General features: G+C 34.0%; 1 protein-coding gene across 1 annotated transcript in view; it reads right to left on the bottom strand.

Annotated features, from left to right (window-relative positions):
- LOC145249431 (uncharacterized) overlaps positions 1 to 21,452 on the bottom strand; it is a 911,941-nt gene that overhangs the window by 355,879 nt on the left and 534,610 nt on the right. The window contains exon 70 of the mRNA XM_080110989.1: positions 21,418 to 21,452. This exon is cut by the window's right edge and continues 88 nt beyond it. Within this exon, the coding sequence (XP_079967115.1) occupies positions 21,418 to 21,452 (35 nt within the window). The remainder of the gene's footprint in view (positions 1 to 21,417) is intronic.

The following is a 21,452-nucleotide window of genomic DNA, read 5'->3' on the forward strand; positions in this document are numbered from 1 at the left end:
TCCTTTGACGTTAATGCCTGAGCTATGAAGACATGTTTGTTGTAAGGCTAAAATTTAAAACATGAACCAATAGCTATTACGTTACGCATGCATATTCGTAATGTCGTCGTTAAACTTTGACCTAGCAAATTTCATTATTTTAATGTTCACACTTTTGCACCTATTTTCCCCGGGTAAAACTCAAATATAAAGTTTCGTATGAGTTCGAATACCCTATAAATTAAGTTTGATGTCTGTAGATCAAACACTGACAGAGGAGTTTAGTGGTCAAAATGTTTTAAACAAATATATGTACGCATGCACGAATATATATAAAAAAGAAGTTTGTGTTTACTATAACCTTTTTACGCAAATATTATGCAAGTATAAATCATGTAGAATATCTGCATAAATATAATCACACGTAATAGTTAACTAAAGATGATCATCCCATAAGAAAACCGAAAAAACTTCAAGGGAATTAATAAAAATAAATGTTCAAAAGAGTATGCAAATTATCTGGATATTTTGCAGATTAATGTAATTCTACGACCATATATAACAAAGTTGCATTTTCTTTTTAAATAAATAGTAAAAGGGGTTTTAATATGAAATCAACACACAAAAAGCCTACAATTTATAGGAGTATATGTATATATATATATTCAACTTGGAATATATATATATATATATATATATATATAAGAATAACAGTATACCTACATTCTCAGATTCAAATATTTATTTTTCATGCAAGGCATTTTAAAATTCGAGTGCATATTTGACAAACCTTTTCGTTATGCAGAAACGAACGGTTATTATTATGTCTATATCGTCTCTTGTGCACATACTCTTCAATAAAATAAAGCCTTTGCTTAGATGGAAAAAATGCATGACAAAATAATGCGGAATGAAGAAAACAGTTCATAGAAAACTCAACATAGTGTGTTTGTTTCTGCATAAAAACGGATCTGTAAAAAAGTGTATGGAAATTTTAACATGCTGCAGAAACTATTTTGCATGAAAAATATTTGGATGTTAAACTGTAACTTTACTGTTATTCTTTTATATGTTTAACACATATTAAGGTTCTAAACAAAAAGAATTTGCATGCACAAAGAGTGAAATATATTTGAAAAAAGCAACATATTTTACAAAACAACAACAATAACAACACACACACACGTATATATATATATATATATATATATATATATATATATATATATATATACTTGTTTATTGTTATATAAACATGCTCACATCCCGCTGCTACAAATAGCCACTTGTTTCAATCAAACAACAGATATCATCAGGCAGCGACTTGACTATTCAAAAGTTCAATGAATAATGGATTTTTATTTTAGGTGCGAACTCTTTAAAAGTTGGAGTTAAAAAACTTAAAACACAGAACTTTAATTATAAAATGTAAAGAGGGAGGGGCAATTTAAATAAAGTTAAAAGATTACAATGGAGAGAGAGTGATTGAGAAGAAAAAAAAAAGGAATAGAGAAAGAAATAGAAAAAGAAAATAGAGAGAAAAAAAAGAAAATAGAGAGAAAAAAATTGTAATCTTTTAACTTTATTTAAATTGCCCCTCCCTCTTTACATTTTATAATTAAAGTTCTGTGTTTTAAGTTTTTTAACTCCAACTTTTAAAGAGTTCGCACCTAAAATAAAAATCCATTATTCATTGAACTTTTGAATAGTCAAGTCGCTGCCTGATGATATCTGTTGTTTGATTGAAACAAGTGGCTATTTGTAGCAGCGGGATGTGAGCATGTTTATATTACAATAAACAAGTATTATCAGCTCATTTTATTGAGCACTATCTAACAACCTGGTTGAATTCATTAGTACATTACTTTTGAATATAAAAAACCCCGAGTATATATATATATATATATATATATATATATATATATATATATACAGGGTGACTCCAAAAAACGAGACCCAATTCTAATTAGGCCCCGTTTCTTATTGTCCGAATGAAATGAAACTTTGATCATAACTAGTTTATTATATTCAAAACATCACATCAAAACACTAGGGTCTTTGGCTTTTTTTTTCTCCATTGACTGTAAAATGCTCATAAAAACAATTGAATGTTCTCTGTTTTTTTGGGTCACTCTGTATATCTATAGTAATGAAATAAAAGGGATGTAGTGTTTACCTGATATACACAATGGTAAACTTCAAACTAATATAAATAACAGTATTTATATATAGAAAAGTTAATCCCAACCGAATATAAAAGCTCAATACGCAATAGAGAGTAGAGCTTATTATAAGAAAAAGAAAAAATATAAAAACAAACCGCACATAATATGCGCGGTTTGTTTTTATATTTTTTTACATATCCAACATTTTTTCACTTCTTTTCTTGGCAATTTATAACTACAATAAATTGCGGTTTCACATAATGCCATAACTAAAATATTCTAGCATTGCTACAAATATAATTTGCTGAATTCTTTATGTCCTCTGATGAGAAGTATAACAAGAATAGCATTCTTTGAAACTCCGCGAAATAAGGACTTTGTAAATTGTTTTTTGGAGTATTCAGTCGAACAATAAATTTTGATTGTTAAATTCAACCTACAATTTTAATTTTCTTTCTCTCTATCCCCCTCTGTATATATATATATATATATATATATATATATATATATATATATATATATATATATATATATAAAAGTCAGTTTGCGTATGTGCGTGTGAGTTCCGAAACGGCTGAGTTTATCTTTTACAAATTTCACACAAAGCTAATTTATACGTCTATCAGTGTTCGTGTTTTGTACAGAAATTCATTTGATAATCGAGAAAATCCCATCTTGTTTGATAAGTATCGAAAATCGAAAAAAAAAACCCATCTTGAAAAATGCTTTTCTCTCTTATACGTAAAAAATTATTTTACTGGGGAATATTTTACGTTACTCCGTAAAGTAGAAAAGAAAATTTTAATAAATGATATCTTCTTAAAAAACAGATTCATAATATTCTGAAGACATAGCTTAGTGCAAGAACATTCGACTACACATCGGATGATCCCCTATTCAAGCCCAGGTGTACCTCACCATTGTTTTTTAATTTTCTCTTATTAATCCGCCCAATTTACGTTACAAGAATAGGAACCATTGTAAATTACCGCAAACTATTTCTTCGATTTTATATTTTAACACTAAACATTAGCTAGATGTGATTTTTCCAGGGCATTCACTGTCAAATCCAAATATCATCTGACGTGATATTGTAAACAAGCACAGACGAAACCTGATGAATGACATTATAATAGAGAACTGATTCTATATTAATACATACGCAATCTTCATAAATTAAATGTCATGTTTAAGCATATTGCACAATCGGGCAACACTGGCTTCCAGCTAGTATATATATATATATATATATATATATATATATATATATATATATATATATATATATACATCCTTAAGAGTCTCAGTGGGCAAAAGACAAGTAAACCTCCTGCTTGTTTAAGATAACATCTACATAGCTCTGGCTTTAGAACCTAACTTCTCAACCCTCTAACCGTGCAAACTCTATTCCCTAACACCACCATGAAAATGAATAAATAAAGCACGAGTAAATAAGTAAATGAACAAATAGGAAAATAAAAAAAAACTAACAAATTCGCACCTAATCAACCTTGTTCTCCGCACAGCTGAACCTTCTCCCCCATGAACCGGTTACAAAAAAAAAAAAAAAAAAAAAAACCGGAAAACCCTTCTTTTGCTGAAAGTTGATTTCCGTTTTTGCTTAAAATTTCCGCTTTCGAATTCGAAGAGGTCTCTAGATATTAAATACTAGAAGACCGAAACATGCTCATGACTGTATAGCAACAACATTACTGCTTATGTAAAGACACATTTAAAAATATATATATACTCGTGAGCAAAAAAAAAAAAAAATGGGCCTAACAAACTTTATACATTTTATTGCACTAAAAGCTATATTGAATCATGAACAATTGAACAAGGAAACTTAAACGAGACTAATAACACAGAACAAGAGATTTAGATTAATAAATGCTTAGTATGGAATCGCCCTCCCTTTTGATTTTTTAAAAAGATCAATCCTTTTAGATATGTTCTCAACTAATGTGGAACACTACGAAGAGGAGATGCTATTCCATTCGCTTTGCACAGTTCCCCACTGTTTGTCATTATTCGAAAAAGTTCAAACATATTCGATTTGGTTTTAATCGGAGCTTTGATCTGGCCAAAATATCACATTAATTGAATTATCAGTAAAAACCACTTTTTGTGACTTAAGCAGTGTGTGCAGGGGTATTATCTTCTTGAAAAATAATGTGCTGGGGGTATTCCACGCTTCTGGATACTTGGTAACAGTCCTGTTTTTAATATTCGAATGTATTCCTTTGCATTGAGTGACTCCTTACATCTAATATGTTCCCCAACTCCTGCTGCAGTAAAAGTTTCCCATACCATTATCTCTCCATTCCCGTATTTAACTGTGGATTTTTTGCAACTTGGCGAAAATCATTCTCCAGTTCTTCGATTACACCGTTCGGGAGCATCGGGAGCATCACTAACAAGACAAATCTTGATTCATCTGACCAGAAAACATTCCTGAACCAGTCTGTATCTTACTTGCCATAACATGAGAAAAATCTCTTTCTATCTTGATGTTCTTTTTAGATAAAAATGGCTTCTTTGCACACCTTTTAGAAGAAAATCCCATTTCTTTCATTCGTCTAGATATTGTATATCTAGAAAGATAATTTCCAGGCCCTGTTTGGAATTCTTTGCTATGGTTAACATAAGTTTTCTTTCAATCCTTCAAAACAGTTAATTTAAGCCTGTGGTCGTCCCTCAAAGTGAGTGCTTTAGGGCGACCAGATCGAGATTTCCCTTTTAACAAGCGGTCGACTTTGAACCTTGGACCAATTCGCTTCACTACAAAATGAGATGTTTTCACATTTTCTCTTCTTAAAATATCAAAAATCTGCTTGTAAGTCATTTTTAACTGCCTTAATCCTGCAATTCGGTTTTTTTATATCCTCGCCAAGATGCGGTCCTACCATATTTAGGATTAATTTTTCCACCTATATATGCTATAATAATAATGATCTGCAAAATAGAAATTTTCAGTTAAAATTAACAAAAATTCACAGAAAAATATTGAAAAATCGATTTCTTCCTTCTTTGCCGCTTGGCCCATTTTTTTTGCTCATGAGTGTATATATATATATATATATATATATATATATATATATATATATATATTTTCAGGGTCAACGGCCAACTAGCACCGTGTGTGTTTGTATGTGTTGGGATGGAGAGGGCTTCCGTAAGCCGTGGTGAAGGAAAAATTTCTAGGAGAAGCAAATCTTTGATTTAAAAAACCATAAAGCGGGAGACCAGTACCCGTATTAAGCTGGTCTGCAGTTTAACTTGTTGCTGGATATCTTGCTCTTGCTTGTTGCCGGATCTCAAAATTTTGAACCGAAAGAGAGACTTAGCTGTCGTACAAAGCTAAGACTCTGTAACATCATCTGTGTATAGATACTCCGTCAGGCATTTGTCTATAAAAGTGGTCCTGTGGCGATGGAAAAAATGTGATGCGTGGAGGCTTGAAATGCTGGAAGCATGTAATAATTGATCTTAATGACCGTCTTCAGTATCATGCCTGCTTGAGCGTGTGCATTCACCAGTAGGACTTAAAAAAGTCATTTTTGTGCTCATGGTGTCTGAGGGAGTGGCACTCGTCTGACAAGACGTTGCAATCATATATATATATATATTAAAAGATAATTATGAATATCTTCGAGCTGTATAGATATTTTCATTTAAACTATCAGTAAATTGGAAGCAATTTCTTTCGCATCATATCTTTATTTTAAAAGTTTCCTTTATATGTATACGAGGAGCGACCGCGGTTTCCATAAAGATTAAGGCCATGCGAGAAGCAAAAAAACATCAATTTAGAATGTGTTATCACCACAGCACAGATGAGAATTGCTGTATTTCAGATCATTAGATTACCTACATTCGTTCCCAGTAATGTTCCAACGTTTTAATTGAACGTGAAAGATGTTTAATGTGTTGACAATCAACATTACGTTCGATTTGGATTTAAAGTCCTATTCTTAATAATTGCTAACATTTGCGTGCGAGAACAATGCTCCCCCAAAATGTGTGTCTGTTTATTTACAATTGCTCATGACAAGAAGGAAGCTCATTGATACAAGGAATAAAAAATACTACTTCAAGGTAAAAATATAACCAATGATGTATATCATATATCCGATCTAGAAAATAGCAATTCTCCTCCTTTGCAAGAAACATGTGAATATGGGGATTAAGGATGAAATAAGAAAACCAAAAGTCATGAAGCTGCCAGAACTAAACTCACGGTCACCTTATGCCATATTTCGTTCTTGAGAGAAAGGCATGTTCCCATGTGGGAACGTTGTCGTGCGAAATATTACAGTAATTTATATTTTTAATAAGGAACGCCTAATTGACTGCAATATATATATATATATATATATATATATATATATGTATATATATATATCTATCTATCTATCTATCTATCTACCTATATATATATTGGATATGCGGGTATACCTACTACTTCAGGAAGATGAACGCCTCTGCCTTGCATGGTTCCAGGTCATCCTTGGGCAAAGTGTAATATCTGTTAGCCTCCCTCTCAAGTTCTGGAGGGTTACTATATTGTGAGGACTAGGGATATATATATATATATATATATATATATATATATATATATGCATGTTTGCTTGCTTATGTGTATGTGTTTGTATATGTCCAGCTGCCGAGAGGTTAAAACATGCACACTCTGCCACTGCTCAGTCATCTCACTATTTCAGTTTGTTACTGTGCAACCAGTGGTAGGGTGCGAAGGGTACAATATGCGTAGCACAAGCATGTTGTGTCGCTATAGTTATGTGCAGATATCTTTCTAAAAATACGAACAAATAAAAAGTCCTATGGCGATAGGTGAGTGACGACGTGCACAGGGTTAGCAGGCTGGAAGTGCATAGCCGCAAATCTGCACATAGGCGGTCAGTGATTTATCTAACGTCGTCGACTAAGTCGCTTACATGGTGGAAGCAACTTGGTCGATGATCTGGCGCTGAGCAGCCTTTTCTAGGGATACACTGCTCACCCATGAATTTGGGAAGGGTCTGGAAATGGTGACCTATAAATTGTCTACCCTTTTATTAGCTGGTCGGCTTCCTGCGGTCAGCATCTGCTCTATATTTGCAGGAGAAACAAGATAAAGTGGAAGAAAAATAATAAACAAGGAAAATCAAAATTTCATCAGGAGAGGAATAACCTAATTGTTGCTACGTGGAATGTGAGAACTTTGCTAGATCTCCTGGATAATGAATGACCTGAGCGTAGGACAGCTATTGTTGCGGGAGTGCTCTCTAGGTACAGCATAGATATTGCGACATTGTCTGAAACACGATTGAGTGGTGAGGATCAATTGGTAGAAGTGGGCTCGGGATACACCTTGTTTTGGAAAGGAAAACCATCGGGGCTAAGACGAAAGGGCGAGATTGGCTTTGCAGTTCGTTCTGATTTGGATTGAACGAGCAACCTGTGTAAGTGACAGAATTATGATGATTCGCTTCCCGATTGCACACAGTAGGTATATGACGATTTCATCTGTGTATGCCCCTACCATGGGTCATGATGAAGACACCATCACAGCGTTTTACCAAGAGCTCAGTTGTAACATTTCCTCTATTCCTTTATCTGAAAACATCTTACTCATGGGTGATCTAAATGCGAGGATTGGTAAGGATCATCACACCTGGGACTCACTCGGCCGGTTTGGTGTAGGTAAGGTCAACAGTAATGGTCTGCATCTTCTTCACCTATGCACTCAGTTTGACCTTGCTATCTGTAATACTTTCTTCAGCCACAAAAAAGTCCATAGGTTTACCTGGACCCATTCTCGTTCAAAATAAGGTCACTTGATTTACTAAATTATTTCCAGAAAGGCAGATTTTCAGGACGTCTTTAGTGTGCGCGTTATGCGTGGAGTTGAATGCGACACGGATCACTTTTTGGTATGCGGGAAGTTGAAAATCTGTTTAAGGAGGAAGTGTAAGTCGGGTGGTATTAAGATTCCGAGGCGGGTTGATGTGTCCAGGCTGGATGATCCAAGTGTACGTGAAAAACTTCGATCCGTAGTTAATTCTACTGATTTTGATGAGTCATGGGCGCATTTTAAAATACACTCTATGAACTAAGTGTAGATGTTCTTGGCTTCCGCAAATCTAAACATCAGGATTGGTTTGATGATAATGATTCTGAAATTACTCAACTCTTAAGTGTTAAAAATGAGTTGCATCATAAAATGTTGTCTGCCTCTCATGGAGGCCGAGAACCCTTCTAACAGTCACTTAACGCAAACAAAGGCCTTCTCCAAAAGCGACTCCACCAAATGAAGAATAAGAGTTGGGCTAAACTTGCCAACCAAATCCAGATGGCTTTTGATAGTAAAGACGTCAAACGCATGTACCATTTGCTTAGAAAAAGCTTTTGGTCCTCAAACACTATCTACATCTCCCCTACTCTCAAGTGATGGAATTGCCCTTATAAAGGATCCTAACAAGATTCTCCTTCGTTGGACCGAGCATTATCCTGATCTCTTTGACAATCCCTCTAATGCCGATGTGGACGACATCAATGGATTTTTATCCCAACAGAAGCTTATCCATAAAATGTCTGAGTTCCCATCTGAGAACGAAATTAAAGATGCAACCAAGGAAGTGAACGTTGGGAGGGCTCCAGGTCTCTATGGTATTCCTGTGGAAGTCGGCTTATATGGGAGTGATAAGTTTGTTCATGAAATTCTTCATCTTATCACTGATGTCTGGAAGGGTGTTCCCGTCTATCAGGATTGGGTTGATGCAATTCTTATATCACTGTACAAGGGAAAGATGCCCAGGACCGACTGTGGGATTTATCGTGGGATAAGTTTGCTGAAGCAAAATATATTGAAGTTTGTTGGCAAAATATTTTCCAGAGTTCTACTCAATAGATTGTTAAAGTATATTTGTCCATCAGTCATTCCAGAAAGCCAAAGTGTCTTTCGTCCGGGCAGAGGAACCACGGATATGATCTTCTCTGCTCGGTTGCAAGAGAAATGTACTGAACACCGTGTTCCGATTTATCAGGTTTTTGTTGATTTGACCAAGGCATTTAACACGGTGAACAGAAATGCGCTGGGGAAGTTTGGATGCCCACTCCAATTTCTACGATTACTCAGGGAGCTCCACATGAATATGAAGGCTCGCCTGAACTTTAATGGATGCCTATCAGGACCCATCTCGGTTGAGAATGGTGTGAAGCAGAGTGATATCCCAGCACCTACACTTTTTCTATTTATTTCGCAACTATGTTTTCCTATGCTTTTAAGGACTATTTTCTGGGTGTTTATTTGCGCTTCAGAACCACAGGTAAGGTCTGATCTTCGTCGTTTTCATGCTTCTACGAGGATCTTTCAGCACCTAGTTCGTGAATTGCTTCATGCAGATGACGCCGATCTCGTAGCCCATAGTAAGAGAGATATATATATAGCGTGCCACTAAGGCCTTTGGTGGCTTAGAGAAACGAATGTGGTCTGACAGGGGTATAACTCTTCATACAAAGATCTATAAATCTTTACACTTCTGTGGCCTGGACAACTTATGGTAGAAGTCATGGAGAGAGTGCACCAGAAATTTCTGAGACACATTTTGGATGTCCCTATGCGAGCTGACGTACCATGTATCGAGAAGTTGATTATACACAACCAGATGAGGTGGGCTGGACAACGAGAGATTGCTGGAGCCCCTGTTCTATGGTGAAATTACACAAGGAAAGCGTCCACAACATAAACCTAGGAAGCAGGGCTGGTCTGAGGAGCCACCTTCGTTCCCACAGAAGATAGAAATTAATGCATCTTGATCACATCTCCACTTGCATATATGTATGTGTGTATAAATGTATATATATAATAAAATCAAATAAAAAGATTAAATAAAAGAATTAAAATGAAATAGATAAATAAAAATAATAATAATAAAAGTATAAAACGTATTAAATGAACCAACAACAACAAAAAAATAATTAAAAAATAATTTTTTTAAAGTACCTGGAAATGGATGAATAATCAACAATAAAACAATGGAAAGATGGTCTTCTTCTGTAAAGAAGTGACAATTACCATATATATATATATATATATATATATATATATATATATATATATATATATATAGTAATTTATAAAGTTTAAAGAAACAAAAAAAATACCGTATAAAAACAACACTAGCGAATAAATACTGGGAACTCAAAGAAAGCGGACATTCGCCGGTAGTCGAATGGAAAATAATGAGACAAGCTACCACGTGCAGACATTTAGACGACCCATGTAAATTATGCCTCCATGAAAAATTTGCTATCCTGTACTTTAAAGAGCCTCAAAATCTATTAAACTGTAGACGAGAAATAGCAAACAACTGTGTTCACAAAATAAAACTTACTCTAGGATAGCGATACAAAATAGCTTTAAAACTAACAATAACAATAGAAAACAAACAAATAAATAAATTAAATAAACATGAATATACATAAACGATCACACATATATGTATATATATATATATGTGCATGTGTGTGTGTAAACGTAGGTATATTTATATATATATATATATATAAAAGGAAGGAAAACGTCTACCTTAAATCACTAACCTAGTTCTAAAACAGATCCTTTGTTCGATAAAATGCATGCCCATTGGTTGATAGGAAGGGGCGCGGTGGATACTAGAAAGCTGATTGGCTAACTAGAAATCCTCAACATATATAAAAACAAGAAGCAACCACAGAATTCGCGCATAAGCCTGACGAATCCTCTAGTGGATGAAACGCAGAATATTCAGTGTAGCTTAATCGCCATATATATTTTATAAATTACTAACTAGCTCTACTTACGTATTGAGCACTTTTGAAGTAAATACTTAAAGTTTACGCATAAATCTATACTTTCGTATATTAGGTTTATGTGAGTAAATGAAGTAGTTATATATATATATATATATATATATATATATATATATATATATATATACTAGTCGGAAGACCCGACGTTGCCCAAGATTGAATGATGATGAACAGATGTTTCACACTCTCATGTTTTTATTGTCATCGAAATCCGATACATCGCCCATTTTTCAATCAAATCCATTGATTGCCTGCTTTATTTGGGGACCCATCGCGGTGCACCGGTTTCTTTACTAACTGTTTTTTTCTTCACCACGGCGAGAGACAGAAAAGACAGAATGTGTAAAACTTTGGGAATGGAGTTTAATTTTTGAATATGAACATTAAACTAATAAAAATTTGTTTATTTTCATAATATTGCGTTGTAATTTGGCTTAGAAACGTATTTTTCAAACAGAAAACACACCAAAACGTACGCCAGAACAAACCACTGTCACATAAGCAATATGAGTGTTTCAATTGTTAGGAATGAATATTAAAAGAAATAAAATATCTAAAAACCAGTTAATATAAATGAAAGCAAAATAAACGTCTGCTTCATAGTCTAAAATCTAGCAAAAGAATGAAAAAAATCGGTTAATGACTAACATTTCCAGCACAGTAGCCTAAAACTAGAAAATTTCAATTAGGTGGAGGTAACCACATTAACACTATCACTATAACTTATACTTTTATGAATTTTAGAGATGAGAATTGGTTATTCGTATTATTTAGCTTCTTCTGACTACTTTTCTCATTCTGAGTGTCATTTTCATAACGTTTCGGTCGATGTACCCTCCGACGTGCATCTTGTTGAACTTGGAAATGTTTCCTTCGAACTTTGGAATTTGGATGGCATTTCGAACGGAACCCTTATTTACTTCACTAGGTGTAGCATGAATTCGTTCTGCGAGCCGTGACTGGATAGAGGTCCTAATTAATTCGCAATAGTACGTTTCTCAATGTGGGTGGCCAAAAATACAATTGCAAATTACTAAGATACCTATCCAGCCATGGCTGACGGAACGAGAACATGCTACCCCCGTGAAGTACAAAAAAAAGAGTTCCATTCAAAATTCGATAGAAACATTCCTTCGCTCGACAAGTTACACCTGAAGCAGGTCAGAGGTTACATCGACCGAAACGTTGTGAAAATGAAACACAAGATAAGAACAATATTAGTCTACTTTCATTTTGAAAATTCATAAATTGTAACTTTTTCCTCATTACCGTAACCAGGGACCGGAAAACATTGTATTCCACATGGTAACCATAAAAAACATATCCTAGTGCCACCGCATCCCGAGGTTCTACTGTATTTTGAAGCAGTTTGGCATTTAAAAATTGTACAGTGTAACCCGGATATAAAATACCCGATTCTAAGAAAAACGGATATAAGAGAGATTTTCTCTGGTCCCAAATTAGAGCCAGTGTTAATGTATATATATATATATATATGTGTGTGTGTGTGTTTTCATGCTGTCCTGTTATGGTGTTTGACAATTTGAAACAGAAAATGCAATTGACATAAATCTGAGATAGAATTTGAGAATCCAATTACTAATATTGTTGCAGTATTTCTTGTATTGTCTGCATGGATTTAATCGCTAACATGCACATTTGAAAATGAGAATGAAAATCATTTAATAATAGGATCTTAAATAATAATATTAAACGAAATTAAACTTCACGTTTCTGAATTTTTAAGATGACGATCGTTTATTCGTATAATTTAGATTCATCGGACTACTGTTCTCATCTTGAGTGTGATTTTTATAACGTTTCCGTCGATTTATATCCACGTGAAATAAATAAAAGATTCCATTCGAGATTCGGTCAAAATTCTTCAGTTTGACAGAAATATTGCCGAGTTCGACAAGATAGACCTAAAAAAAGTCCGGAGGTTACATCGACCAAAACGTTGTGTAAATGAAACACAAGATTAGAACAATACTCTGATGGATCCAAATAATACAAAATTTGATGTTTCATAAAGTCAGCTAAAAGTAAAAAAAAAAAAAAAAAATGAACAAAATTAATCTTCAATTATCATTTAAGAGAAACAATATATTAAGATCTTCATTTCTACGTCTTTGAAGAATACACTATTATTTCTTGCGCGAAAAAATAAAAGAAAAGAATTACCATTTTCCAAGAAACCTCCTTCGGTTTTTTGTGAAGGAAAATTTGAGTACCGCTTTTTCACTCAACGCAATTTGCTGCCACATTAGATAGGCACGCAATACTAAAGTGACGTCAGCAGAGTGCCTTTAGATATTTATTTCATTAGAACTACACGGATGGAAGAAAAGAAACCAAAGAAAGGTTGAAAGTAAAAACAGCGAAGAAGAAACGAACAATACTAATTGTATCGTTCAATGCGTTGCGTTTTAGATGGAACTTAAAACTACGAAGATGCTGGGACTGTCACGTGGCATACATCATCAATGGTGAACTCTATTCGAACCTTTGGTAAAGAAACACATTATCAGGGCTTCTATCCATTAAAAATTGACGAGGTTTCGTGTAAACACTGACACAATACATCTGTCTTGATACGCTAAAAACAAAACCAAAAAACAGGAAAAATAAGGAATCTAAAATGATCATTGGACCAGTTTTTATATACTAGCAGGCCGCCCAGCGTTGGCCGGTCCTAAAATATGCATAAATATTATATTTCAATTCACACAGAAACTGAGGCATGTGCACGCGAGTATTATGTTTTTTTCCAAACAGTTCATTTCTTGAAAGTAACAGAAAAAATAGTCGGGCTTAGATCAGAACCAAAACCTAAACACAGTAAGTCAAGCACGATAACCGTTAGGTCGGCTTGACACGTTTTAAAAAGTGTCTTCAAATCTACTTATTTTTTAACATGATGAATCTGTCATGCGAATCATTCACGCACGCGAATTCACGGAACAGTTAGGAAACAGTAAAAATCCAACGAGCTTCACGTACCAATATTTCTATTTTGACCTTTAGCAACCCGTGTTTCCAGATAAAATTGAATAAAAAAGTTTTTCATATGTCTTAATATCCTATATGCCAAATTTGAAGCCTGTAGTTAAAAACTCGTATGTGCTAGGAATCGTATACAGTGGAACCCCGGGATACGGCATTCAAATTAATAACAAAATCCAGTACTCAAAACTGAATATATGACGTAGATGTGTAGGAATGCATGTTTTAACTAACACTGCTAAGTAAGGCGAACACAATTTCGCTGTCCAAACTCACGGCATGTCCACACTTTCAACAATGACCTACATGGACTAACACAAAAATAAGTTTATTGTACAAATGTGCAAATTATTTTCTTCTCAGTTAAATAAATTCTGCCGGTTGTAAATATGTAAACTCGGTCTTTATTGTAAGTAATTTTTTTAATACACAAAATTCATAACGCAACAGATATTTGAGTTTTGTTAATTAGTTTTTTGGTGTTAATTCCAGTTTCGGATTAAAGTGTGCAAGTATCCATGAAAACCAATTTTATTATCAGTATATATGATGCCTGAGCCAAAGTAAGTAACTATGATGCTGAGCCAAAGTAAGTAACTATGATGTTGAGCCAAAGTAAGTAACTATGATGTTGAACCAAAGTAAGTAACTATGATGTTGAACCAAAGTAAGTAACTATGATGTTAAACCGAAGTAAGTAACTATGATGTTGAACCAAAGTAAGTAACTATGATGTTGAACAAAAGTAAGTAACTATGATGTTGAACCAAAGTAAGTAACTATGATGTTGAGCCAAAGTAAGTAACTATGATGCCTGAGCCAAAGTAAGTAACTATGCTGTTGATCCAAAGTAAGTAACTATGATGTTGAACCAAAGTAAGTAACTATGATGTTGAACCAAAGTAAGTAACTATGATGTTGAGCCAAAGTAAGTAACTATGATGTTAAACCGAAGTAAGTAACTATGATGTTGAACCAAAGTAAGTAACTATGATGTTGAACCAAAGTAAGTAACTATGCTGTTGAGCCAAAGTAAGTAACTATGATGTTAAACCGAAGTAAGTAACTATGATGTTGAACCAAAGTAAGTAACTATGATGTTGAGCCAAAGTAACTATGATGTTGAGCCAAAGTAACTAACAATGATATTGAACCACAGTAAGTAACTATGATGTTTAGCCAAAGTAAGTTACTATGATGTTGAACCAAAGTAAGTGACTATGATGTTGAACCAAAGTAAGTAACAATGATATTGAACCACAGTAAGTAACTATGATGTTTAGCCAAAGTAAGTTACTATGATGTTGAGCCAAAGTACGCAACTATAGTGTTGAGCCAAAGTACGTAACTATAGTGTTGAGCCTTAGTAGGTAATTTTGTTCTTGAGCCAAAGTAAATAACTATGATGTTGAGCCAAAGTAAGTAAGAATGATGTTGAACTAAAGTAAGTAACTATGATGTTGAACCAAAGTAAGTAACTATGATGTTGAGCCAAAGTAAGTTACTATGATGTTGAACCAAAGTAAGTAACTATGATGTTGAACCAAAGTAAGTAACTATGATGTTGAGCCAAAGTAAGTAACTATGATGTTGAGCCAAAGTATGTAACTATGATGTTGAGCCAAAGTAAGTAACTATGATGTTGAACCAAAGTATGTAACTATGATGTTGAGCCAAAGTATGTAACTATGATGTTGAACCAAAGTAAGTAACTATGATGTTGAACCAAAGTAAGTAACTATGATGTTGAACCAAAGTAAGTAACTATGATGTTGAACCAAAATAAGTAACTATGATGTTGAACCAAAGTAAGTAACTATGATGTTGAACCAAAGTATGTAACTATGATGTTGAACCAAAGCAAGTAACAATGATGTTGAGCCAAAGTAAGTAACTATGATGTTGAGCGAAAGTAAGTAACAATGATGATGAACCAAAGTAAGTAACTATGATGTTGAACCAAAGTAAGTAACTATGATGTTGAGCCAAAGTAAGTAACTATGATGTTGAACCAAAGTATGTAACTATGATGTTGAGCCAAAGTAAGTAACTATGATGTTGAGCGAAAGTAATAACTATGATTCTTTAACTAAACTAGGTAACATTGGATTAAGGTTGCCGTATCCTGGAGATGAGTATTTGAAATCATCACTGCACTTACGTTTGACTCATTTTTCTTTATCTTCTTCCTGGCATCATTCCATATGGAAATATATTTCTCCATCTTGCAAAACATAACGTGTATATCTCATCTGTCTCCACCCAAAATTATCATTAGATTTCTTTAAGCTCATGTTTTGTCAAATAAATTATTATTTAATATCTTGTTAAAAATATTCTAATAAGACTTCGTATACACCAGCTCTAAAATTCTTAAACGTTTATACTTATAAAAATATTAAAGAGTCAAATCCCACTTATATCTGTTATCTTCTGAAGATACAAGAGAACGCAAGTGAGCGCGTTAGAAATCATCATCAGCAGAGAAGAATGACCAGCAGGCGAAGAGATTAGCAACAGCAGCAGTAAAGTCGATAAACTGAATATGTAAATAAGGAAGTGTACGCGAAAAAAGGAGGAAAATGCAGCAAGTGCTGGCAAAGAAAAACAGAAACAAACAAACAAAAAACAAACAAAAAATACGAAGTGTGTGTCAGATAAAATGGGCGTGTTTAGTCACAGATGAAAAATGGCTGTCTGCGGCCGGCGTGCGGTCGGAAGAAGGAGAACCGCATCATGTAAAATAAACATGTGACTGCAATAGACTTTTTTTTAGTCATGCCGAAAAACAGTTAATAAAAACTTGTGTTATAAAAAAAAAGTTCTGACCCGGATTTGTATTTCTTTTAATTATTTGTTTATATGTTTGTGGTTATTCTCACATTCCATAATAATGTAAGATATTTAAATGAATAAAAATCTGTTATATCACTTTTGTTTTTTTTTTAAATTCTGTAATAAAAAAAATGAGTAAAGATAGCCATGTTTGATAAGTGACACATTTTGATCTGTTATTTTTGTAGCTCGAAAAATAATTATCTGTTTTTTTTTATTATGATTCTAAAACAATAATGTCAATGAAACAAAAATCTTTGATACAGTTTTACAAATATTTAAATAATAAAATTCGTGATCCCTTTTCGGAATCATAGTTAAATCTGTAAAATGTCGACCAACGCTGTGTAGAATGCCTACTGTTGCGCAAACAAAGCATATAACTACTGCAGGCACTTCACAGTTTTCGTGGATGGAACTGTTGAAGCTGAAGGATATTACTGTCATGTGAACTGTCCATGTGTCAACGCCTGAGAAACACAGCAAACTCAGAGAAAACGAATCCATTAAAAGAATCCCTCCGTATTCTCTGGCATCGATTGCAACCTTGGGCAATACATGTTAGCGAGGAAAGCGAAAACGTTTGTTGTTAATATATGTCCATGCAATTTGCGTGGTAGGCGGAAAAATCTATTTCAGACTAAAGTGCAACAGACAGGCGAAAATAATGTAAAATCTAAAGTGTTACAAAACGATTGTTATTTTAAACATAATTATATAAGAATTATTGAATCTTATTTCAAAACTGACGCGTAATAAACAGGTGAAATGATATTTTAAACTTAAGAGTAACAGACTGCAAAAAATCCAATCCCAAACTAAATTGTTCAAACAGATATAAATGCTATTTTACACCAAGCACCTGTGTATCCTTGAGGCCCAACTTACCCGATTAACAGCAAAATCACACCCCTTCACTGTTGAGGTCCATAAATGTCGGAAAAACTTCTACTGTAATTGTTCTTCCTTCCGATTTCAAGACTTTGAGTTACCCCCCTAATTCATGATTTCTTGACTGTAGTAACACATGGAAGTATAAATGTAAACACTGATCGCTGGAAAAAACGTGGGATCATTATAACGCTTTAGAAGATATCTCATTGTCGATGCAATTCTCTATCTGTATAATAGCCAAGTACGTCCTAGGATGCAGTACTGTCGCTACACCTGAGTAGGAGCTGTTCGAAACACCTATACTGCCTTGACAGAGTTCAAAATAGACTTCGTAGGCTAGCAGAGCTGTCATTTTCTTTTCCTTGCAACCTCTTTCTCACGGAAGAGAAGTTGTGAGCCTGTCTCTGCTCTATCGCTATTTTCATGGCAATTGCTTGTCTGCTCCAATCTATCGCCTCCCTTGCCAAACTTTCATAAAAAACACTCGTCTGTCTAAAAACACCATCAATAATTTTAACAATATGTTTATCAAATAGAGACTTGCTGAGTTCGGAAATTTCGTATTTTCAATTTGCATATATCGTTTGACGTCCAAACTTCTGGATCCGTATACGTGTTGTTATAACCGGTTGAGATATATACAATGCAATTGAATATTGACCTAAAATATGATACAATGTCTTCGAACTCTCAAAGATTCTGGATTTTTTCTGAACCTCAGAATTAACCAATTTTAACCTCGCCGAAGATGGTTATCATCTCTTATACCCCTAGAAATTAGAGTATAGGATCTTTACACATTCTGGATGTTATCTCAAATTTGGAGCCTGTTTCAAATGAAACCGTTCACTCAATTACCTCTAATCTCCCCTTTGGATTACTATTCGTGCGACTTGGAAGAAATATCCCAAAAATAATTGAACAGACGTTGGATTTCCCAGACACTATAATGTCATTTGTCAATAACTTTTAAATAGCTTTTTCAATATATGTGCTGGTGAGCAAAATATATGTTTATTCAAAGCGGGCAATTTTACTAATTGCATTCTATTTCCTCTGATGATATGAGCCATTATTGAACACCCATGGATTAAGGAAATAAATATTATTCTTTTCCATATATTCCTTGTTTAAAACAATAAATTCTTAACTTGATTATTTGAATATGTTTTTATGCATATTTTAATCTGCAGAATTTTACTTGAATCCTTACACCTATATTTTGTTCTATTTTTATATATTTAAATTTTTATCTAGGATCATCTTGAAAATATTATCCTACTGTAATAATGAGACAATTCACTTGATTATCTAATCTGTGATTTAACTCATATATATATATATATATATCTATATATATATACATATATATATATACACATATATACACACACACACATATATATATATATATATATATATATATATACTAAGAACAACTATAGATTCTGCACAAATACCTACTATTGTGTTTTACAACTGACGACCTGTAGAAGTCTGTTCCGTTTGCCTGCTTTCCAACTGACTACAATATGGTTGTCTTTAAGTACAACGTAAACAAGTTCTTGATTATCCTTCCGCTTAAGTAATCGAATTTACCAAATTTCTTCTACTAACGATTACTGCGATATTGTCCCAATGACTAACGTACACTCATTAACCCTTATCCTCGAGTGGCTTCCGGGCCTCGATAAGATATGATTCTTTTGTAAAAAAATTAATGTAAACAGACATTTATCTGCTCAACTCCCCATAAGTCTCCGTTAGAAACAGTACTAAATAGTAGTTTTTTTAACGTTCGAAATGGCAATACGCATTGTTTGGGTGAACAAGAATAAAAATGTCGATTAAAATCCTGTTTCAAAATAATCCGCTTACTCTGCTGAAAATGATATTTAAAACTAGAGAAATTGATTGTCGAAAATTGTAATTCCACCTAAAACCGGTGGAAATACAATTTCGCCAATCTGAAAGGCTGAGGAAATTTCTATTTCAATAAAACAACTGACAGACCGACAAGCATACTGTTTACCATTTCATCGTGACAGACCAACAAAAGCCCTACTTACAAACAAAAGTGCAACAGTCTCCGACGAAAATCCTGTTTCAAACATTGCATGACAAGCCACATGTTCTGTTCATGCGAGAAGAATTTCAAACCCTTCAAATGAAAATGCTTTAGTGAATCTTTAAAAAAATATTTCAATTTTTTTTCTCGCAAAAAATTCGCTGATTTCATCGTTTCCTTCTTTTTTTTTTGAAAAATATGATTTCATTTGTTGAATTCTGTTTTATTTGTATTTTTTTTTAATTCTATATTTTCTCTGAAATTTTTTCCATGTAAAACAAAACTCATTTGCCTTTCTTTAAAAGAATCATTCATTATATTTCCTAGATAATTTATTTTTTACCTTTTCGTTTATTTTTAATATGTAGGCGGGATTTTTTCTTCGTTACAGTCAGCTGACTTCTGTAGTCAGGCTGATGAGGTTCCCATGTTCTCTTCTCTTTACCGTTACGGAGGGCGTATGAGCGAGTTAGAAAATATCAGCAGGATAGATGGCTAGCAAAGGTATTAGCAGCACCAGCAGCAGCAGCAGCAACAACAGTTTAAGCAATATGCAAATTAGCCGATTTGCGCCAGAAAAAAAAAATAATTGTCGGAGAGAAGCAGAGTGTTCGTCAAAAAAGATGGACGTGTAAAATCGAAGACGAGAAATGGCTGGCATGTATTGGAAAAAGCCGATTGAGATGGACGTGTGGCCTGTGGTAAGAGCGAGAGACTTTTAAGCTGATGTCGAGACAGCAGGAGTTTATTAATCTCATGGCAGAGGAAATGAACCGTTAGAAAAAACAAAAAGCAGTCATTGTTTGGAAAATAATGGTAATAAATGCCTTATCCATCCGCCCAGCGCGGCCGAGATTGAACTTACTACTCGAGTTTGTAGTGTAATTCAAATCTTGCCGGTAGCTGAATACTTGATGCTTCGCTAGGGCTATCAAGGATGTTTGCTAAAACAGAAAAAAACGAGTCGGATTTATTTTTGTTTGTTTGCGACAGTACCCACTTTACAGCGTTATTTTCTCCTTTATAGAAAGTTTCATAAATGATATTAATAATATTACTCTGACTGCTTCTGTTTGGAATTGCCCCCCTGCCCCCCCCCCATTTGCTTGACCGTATCACAGGCACTCATGTAGCTACAACCACGAACAACGTATTTCCTATCTGCACTTAACACTAAATGAAAAGTCCATGAACAAAGTTTATTTCGTAGTACTACACGTCTGTGAAACAATACTGCGAGACTGCCATCCATCTGACTGTGACATGCTCGTTTTCAAGTAAATAAAGTCTTGTTGAATCGTCCTCTTAAATAATAAAGCGCCATTCAATTTCCACTATTACCGACCATCAGGAAGTTGTCTCAACGGCCACATGGCAGTCATTGTCTCTTATCCTCGAGTAGCTTTTGGGTTTTGATAATCATTGATTCTCATATATATATAATATATATATATATTATATATACACACACTGAGAACAAATATAAATACTATGCAAACAAATATCTTGCAGCACAAATACCTATTCAGGTTATCTCACCAACCTCTTATGTTTCAATGGCAATATGGTTTATTTTAGAGTAAATAAAAGTAATAAGAAAAACAAAAGAAAACATACCTCTTCCTCCGTTGGCTTGGAGACTTCCTTTTCCG

This window comes from Euprymna scolopes, chromosome 28, assembly GCF_053919585.1.
Source record: "Euprymna scolopes isolate OS-2025 chromosome 28, ASM5391958v1, whole genome shotgun sequence".
NCBI classification, from domain to species: domain Eukaryota; kingdom Metazoa; phylum Mollusca; class Cephalopoda; order Sepiida; family Sepiolidae; genus Euprymna; species Euprymna scolopes.